The sequence below is a fragment of the Limulus polyphemus genome, unplaced genomic scaffold, assembly GCF_000517525.1.
Source record: "Limulus polyphemus unplaced genomic scaffold, Limulus_polyphemus-2.1.2 Scaffold248, whole genome shotgun sequence".
In the NCBI taxonomy this organism is placed as follows: Eukaryota; Metazoa; Arthropoda; class Merostomata; order Xiphosura; family Limulidae; genus Limulus; species Limulus polyphemus.
This window is the reverse complement of record NW_013665858.1, coordinates 58,214-65,849: the sequence shown is the minus strand read 5'-3', so window position 1 is coordinate 65,849 and position 7,636 is coordinate 58,214. Positions and strand designations below refer to the sequence as shown.

The 7,636-nt window shown below is 33.1% G+C and overlaps 1 protein-coding gene across 1 annotated transcript in view; it reads right to left on the bottom strand.

Annotated features, from left to right (window-relative positions):
• Positions 1-7,636, bottom strand: part of LOC106478767 (MORN repeat-containing protein 3-like) — a gene marked incomplete at its 5' end in the record, with an annotated part of 20,348 nt that overhangs the window by 5,224 nt on the left and 7,488 nt on the right. The window contains 2 exons of the mRNA XM_022382428.1: positions 1,878-2,062; positions 4,830-4,989. Coding sequence (XP_022238136.1) covers positions 1,878-2,062; positions 4,830-4,989 — 345 coding nt within the window. The remainder of the gene's footprint in view (positions 1-1,877; positions 2,063-4,829; positions 4,990-7,636) is intronic.

The following is a 7,636-nucleotide window of genomic DNA, read 5'->3' as shown; positions in this document are numbered from 1 at the left end:
ACGGTCAACCCCACTATTCGTTGGTAAAAGAGTAGCCCAGTAGTTGGCAGTGGGTGGTGATGACTAGCTACTTTTCTTATAATCTATCATTACACATTTAAAGACAGCTGACACATATAACCCTCGCAAAGCGTTGCGCAAAGTCCAACAAACAAACAAGAATAACACACAGTTTGTAAATTTTATCCTACTGCTGATTGCAATCCTCCAAATATCAGCTGTAATAACTTCTTTTACTTACTCCTCTACAGATATTACAGACAGAAAACTGTAGCTTTTCAACTACTTCTAAATCCATATGGCCTAAACCTCAACTAGTCAAACAATTAAAGCATTACTTTCTATGTTAAAGCTCTCATTTTATAACCTATTTTTACGTAAGTAAGCACAAAGGTTTCTAGCTTGTATTTGGGAAACATTAGTTATTACATAGTATAATAGATGACTGATAACTATATAATTAGATATGTGTATTCATTAATTGTTTGTATTTTTTCTACATTGAAAGTAGTTTTATCACCACTTCCAACGAGCCCTTTTCTTCTAAGACTTATTATTCTTTGATATGTCCATACTTATCTTAGGATCAAATATTTCACAAAATATCAATACAAAATTCAGCTGTGACGACCGTAAAGTAGTATATAAAATTGTAGGAATATTTGTTGTTGTTTTATGTGTTTTACTTTGCTTCTACCGGTAGAGGGCTACTTAATATTTAATTAATCTCATTATCTGTTGATCAACTTAGGTAATTCTTCAATCGCAAATTTTTAAAAAAGATGTTAAATAAAAAAAAATCGTGGATTTTAGTAGAGTAATGAAGTGTTCAAATCGTGAAAACAAAAACATCATCTATCATGAACTAAATTTATTAGTATCATGATACATTGATCTAGACGAAACTGGTATTGATAAATTACAATAAGGAAAAAAATCAGTGTATTTACGGTATAGTTGGATAAAGAACCCTAAAAACAATTACAAGCATGGCAACGTAAAAATATTGTTAAAACCCCATAATAAGTATAGCAGTAGATTTTTTGCTTGTTTTTGTTGTAAAGCACAAAGCTACACAATGAACTGCATGGTCACGTTTTAAACGTTATATAAATATAGATTGGGCTTAAAATACAACAAAAAGTAAATAAATAATAAAAAGAAAACGAAACGCACTTGAATACAATATACAGATATCTTAACAGTAAGAAGCCTCTACAATAAACCAGACAAGTTGATTTTCGTAACATCTTTACTTTAATGACACGAGATGAGAAGTTCCAAACTAAGCGAATGGCCGGAAACCTTGTTTTTTGTTTTTTTTATGAAAGTGTGTAGCAGTATTACATTTTATGGGCTAGTTTACGTGATAGTGTTATCACTGAGTTTTGGAGGAAATGACGTAGTAAAATGGCTAGTTCTACCACAACTAAAAAAACACGGCTTAAACGTGTTCATTTGTACACATATATTGATGAAGAAGCTTATATTTGTCTCTGTCTGTGACACAGAAAAACATTTTAAACACTCTATTACCATAGACGTTTTATGAACAGGGAACGCTAAAATATGAGTGTATGATATAAATTAGGCTATGCTGCTATTGCATGGAATCTTCATAATCTTACACCAATCCGTAGTAAACAGTTAAATAAATGGATACATCCACATGAAGATGGATAATACAGCTACAGAAGCATCAGAATAACTCTCATTATCGTTTAATATTCATTATTTTTTCAGGTTATGGATATTTCATTTAATAAAATATAAATATTAATGATCAGAACGTAAAAGCTGGTGAAAACTTTCCTATTCAAACTGCAAATGAATATTCTTAAAACGTTATGGATTGAACATTATAAAGATTTTTATACCTCGGGGATTGGAAGGGCTGTTGGTTTCGGGGCCTTTTCACGTGCCACATCCTTTATTGTCCCACACCGAAATATGTCATCCACCCACATTCCTTGCATGACCTGTGCAGTGTCCATAAAGAAGTAGATACCTGATCCGTTCCTTTTATCATCTCTCCAGCAGCCTTCGTGCCTGTTCCCATTGGCTATGAAATATCCGTCACAGTGAAATGTAGATTATAAACGCCCAAGAGAAGTACAAGCAACAAAAACGAAACTTTACTTTAAATCTAGGATCGGTAATGGTTTATTTTTATCACACTGGTCTACATTTAGCTGCTAAGTTGACTCTGTTTTTAAGTGTAGTCCTGATGTTATTGGGTTATCAAACCCAGAATATTAAAGACTAAGACTGTTGTCCACTGTGGTGGTCTGTCTGTTGTCTCGTGTGAGTTTGTTAGGCTCGCCAGTAAAAATGCATGAAAATTAGGAAAATCACTCACAGGAAAAGTAGAATAAAATTTAATACAGAACCAGAGAACTTCCAGGGCCCTAAGCCGAACCCTGGACCCCAGTCGTAATGGGTGCACCTTTGGCGCACGTTCCCTCTCTTCGCTAGGTCAAATAAACCTTGCCCCCCACTTTTAGTTTGCCTCCTACACCTATATTCATCATTAATATTAGTTAACTTATTAATAAATGTGATGGGGAAATGGTGACTTCTTCAGTATTTCTTCTCCGCGTGCATTTCAGCTAAAGTGTTATTCTAATCTTTACCTTGTGTATTTGGAATCTTATTTCCTGGCATGTAACACCCCTTTAATATACCGTCTGTGTTAGTCTTGTCAAGCACTTACTGTCTATACTTGAGCTGTCACCTATATTTCACCAGTAATTCACTACCGAATTATGAAAGAACAAAGCATTCTGCTTAGCCTGATTCCCGAAAGACGATTTCTGAACGTAATGTGAAACTATTATACACAGAACTTAGTAGGTTTGAAAACATCTCCGTGTAACATTGATATTTTTATATCTCAATTAAACGAATATTGGAAACTTTAATAGCTATTTCACTGTACTTGTATGTAGTGGGGAAGATGACGGCTGAAAGCTCTTAACGATTGCCTCTCTTCTTTTTAAAAAAATTAAATTTATGGTTTTCTACAAAACCAATACAGGTGCAACCATAAGAATTTCTAAGAAATTGCGAGTAAAAGCAAAGTATGATATGTCAACCACAGTACATCTGCCTATCCACTACCGACAAGGCTTTTGGAACTCGCAACCATTCGAGTACCAGTAAAAGGCGCGAAACCAATGCGATGTCATTTATTTGTTTTCATATATAAATATTGTTCCAAACTATTTTTATATTTGGTACTGACCATACAAACCAAGGAGCATAATGGACCTGTTAGGTGTTTGGAAAAGTTATATGTGGGTGAATTGATGAAACTGCCAATCGAATATAATGGGATGTTAATAATGGCTGGAGACCGCTTGAATGGGTAATGAAGAAAAACTTCAATATAAGTTTAACATAACAGCAAATGTACAACGTTTCGACAAAGTTTTGTTATCATCAGGTACGATAAAACCTTGTCGAAACGTACATTTGCTGTTATGTTAAGCTTATATTAAAGTTTTCTTCATTACCCATTTAAACCATCTCCAGCCATTATTAGTCTCAAAGTGGGTTCCTCGTCATCGAATAATGGGATGTTGTTTTTATTTGATTTGAAAACGTGCAGCAATCGATTATAATGGGATGTTGTTTTTACTGGATTTGAAAACCTGCTGCAATCGATTATAATGGGATGTTATTTTTACTGGATTTGAAACCTAGCAGGTTTCAAATCCAGTAAAAACAGCATCCCATTATAATCTATTGCAGCAGCAATAGATTATAATGGGATGCCGTTTTTACTGGATTTGAAAACCTGCAGCAATAGATTATAATGGAATGCCGTTTTTACTGGATTTGAAAACCTGCACAATAGATTATAATGGGATGTTATTTTTACTGGATTTGAAAACCTGCTGCAATAGATCATAATGGGATGCTGTTTTTACTGGATTTGAAAACCTGCTGCAATCGATTATAATGGGAAGTTGTTTTTACTGGATTTGAAAACCTGCTGCAACTACAGTGAGCCTTCATATAGAAGAAATATATGAAAAGGTTAAAAGACACTTAAGCCCCCACCAGTGGCACAGCGGTATGTCTGCGGACTTACAACGCTAGAAACCGGGTAGCGCATTGTGTAGCTTTGTGCTTAACTACAAACAAACAAGACACTTATAGTTAATACTAGAACTGTTTATCAACATCGTGCAAATTAAAGTCATACCTTAATTAACCCGAAAACAGATTCAGCAGTGTATATAAAATTCCGTATGAAAAATATAATGAAATCTACTGTGAAAAAAATGTGTTGATCATTAAATACACGCATTCAATTTAAAGGACAAACAAATTATATTAAATTTTGCCGGATCGATACTTTAGGCTTTGCACAGCACGTTCTTACACAACATCACATTCCCAACTGGAAAATAGTAAAGTTATACCAAACCCAATAACAAAAAATTTCAATGTATTTTTCACGAATCATAGCGTCTCCTAGGAAACAGAAATCACATGAATAGAGGTACCAGTACAACTTGAGCACCAGAACATCACGTGCTACTACCGTAAGCGTATTTAATCACCTATAATTATTATCCACAACACAAATATCCACTGAGGAAGACACTAGACTGTAGAGAAACGTATGTCAAGTTTTAAACCAGTTTTGTAAATTAAATTGTTTTATGTTTTAAGCTGAGTTTTGTCTGGTGTGTCAAAAAAAAAAAATGCTGTTAATATTATTTCCATAGACTTTTTAAACTAGTTCGTCCTTTATAGTTGTAAGAAATCTTATAATTTAATTTATTTCTCAATACATTGGGATATTTCAAATCACTCACCAAATCTGAGGAGACCTAGTCCACTCCTTGCATCATCTTCCCATTCGCCTTCATATACACTAGCATCAAAATACAACATCCTTCCCCATCCGTGACGACGTCCCCTTTGCCATTCTCCGTCGTATCTTTCTCCGTTTTCATATAGCTGAATTCCGTGGCCCTAAACAGTCGAGACAAATAGTCGAATATAAAAAATAGTTTTCGATTATTGTTTTTTTTTCTCTTTAGCGGATTGATACACAATAGCTTTGTTCTTCGCGAGGATCGAACTGCTGAGCTACCGGGGGACACTAGCATTCGACTTTAAACAATTTGTTTTGTTTGACGTTAAGCACAAAATTGCACAACAGCTCTATATGCTGTGCTCACCGCAGGGATTGAATCTTTAATTTTAGCGTTTTAAGCCCTCAAGCCTACCACTGAGCCACCGGCTGACTTGTGTGTGATTAAGAAGTAGTCCGAATACTTAATATGTAATATTGACAAATAAAAAGTATCTACATCTTGATAAAGTCTGAAACTGCAAGTATAAGAAAAAAAAAAGCCAATATTTTCGACCAAATGACCTTCATAGGGTCCACAAAGAAGTCAGCAGAGAGAGAGGGACAGCTTCCAACAACAAAATAATTTGTAATGTGCAAAGCGATTAACCAGACTCTTCTAACTGCTTTGCTTTGAAGTGGGTAAGTGAAGTCACGAACAATTATTGGAGCCAAACTGATTTAAAAAAAGTAAAATGGAGCACGAACTGGCACACGGTAATCCAGAATGATATGTCTTTAAAATATGGAACATTTACATATATATATTTCGCATTTTGAAACATAATTTTGTTTGATGTAAGATCACAGTAAATGGAGCTAACTGTCAGAAGTCTTGATATTGTAGAAACTAGTTTCGATACATTCATGTTTCCTTTTTAATCTCAAGTTGTCATCGGAAGAGAACGTGAGACCGAAGAGGACGAACGAATTTGTCAAATTAGTTTTCTAGTATCACGACTTCTGACAGTTTGTTCCATTTACTGTAGTTTTTCACTAACTGCTAATAATAACAAGAGATTAACAATGATGTAAAAGGTTTACAGAAAACTCTTGCATTTAGAAGCTAATAAAGCCAATTTATTATGACTAGAGATTAACAATAATGTAAAAGGTTTACAGTAAACTCTTGCATTTAGAAGCTAATAAAGCCAATTTATTATAACTAGAGATTAACAATAATGTAAAAGGTTTACAGAAAACTTGCATTTAGAAGCTAATAAAGCCAATTTATTATAACTAGAGATTAACAATAATGTAAAAGGTTTACAGAAAACTCTTGCATTTAGAAACTAATAAAGCCAATTTATTATAACAAGAGTTTTCTGTAAACCTTTTACATTATTGTTAATCTAGTCATAATAAATTGGCTTTATTAGCTTCTAAATGCAAGAGTTTTCTGTAAACCTTTTACATTATTGTTAATCTCTAGCATTTAGAAGCTAATAAAGCCAATTTATTATGACTAGATTAACAATAATGTAAAAGGTTTACAGAAAACTCTTGCATTTAGAAGCTAATAAAGCCAATTTATTATGAAACTTCAATATATATATGTTACTAAACTAGTTGTTAAATTTCTCTCATTTAAAAAATGTATCAGTGTTTATAGAATGCTGAAATGTGTTAATTAGTTTTAAACATTGACACAAATTCACGTATCCAAATGTTTTCAAAATAAATTCGTCTCTAAGTATGCTTATCGTTCGAAATTATGAAATTGTTACATTTTATCCACCCTTGTGTTCATAATGTTTAAAAATCATTGATTGTTAATGTTGTTCAAATCTCATTAAGTATTATGTGTCCTCTGGTGGCTCAGTGGTATGTCAGAGGACTTCTAACACTAAAAGTCGGATTTCTCTGCCTGCGATGAGCACAGCACAGATAGCCCACTGTGTAGTTTGTGCTTAAAAGACAAACAAAACATAAGTATTAGTTATCTCAAAAATAGTTACACATTTTTTAGAGAAGTAATTATGATAAACACTTAAGATAAGAAAAAGGAAACAAAACTGGCGAATTATCGGGACTAGTGTAAAAAAAAAAATCTTTATTTATTGGAAAGAATATGGACGGTAGCGCTTTTTATCATAAACAATTCCTCCGACAAGCAAATGGTTTTGATAAATCCTATCTCTCGACTACGTTCATAATATTAATATTATGTCACTCACTATATGTCGGCTATTTTATACTTTCAAGTAGTAATTGTGATTCGTTTTTCTGATCGGACTCAAAACTCCGATATTTGAAATTAGAAACTGTATTTAATTTTAACGATTGCTTTGAATATCCAGTTATGAACGTGGACACAAATTACCATATGACTTACCATAAACAAACATGATTGAAATATATGTGTGTATTTACTTAATTTCTATTGTTAATAAATAACTGGATATGGTAACCACCGTTTGTAAGGGTTTGCTGGAAATTACCGAAACAGTAACAAAACACAAATTGAGCTTAACGTTTTTATATCTTATTTAATTATTTTTGTACATTAAGATACATCTTTCTCTCTCAGGAATACAAAAGTATCAGATATATATTTCTGTTATATGAAAAGCTACTGAAGTAACCTACCCTGAGATAAACTTATATAACGGAGATAACATTTCACAGAACAAAACAACAAATGAATAAATTTATGCTACTTTTATAAGGAATACAAACTCATGAAAAAAAATCACCTTGCTGTGTTATTTTTTTACCGGCCTTTGCCCTAAAAAAAGTGCATATCTGACGTACATGCGGCATGAC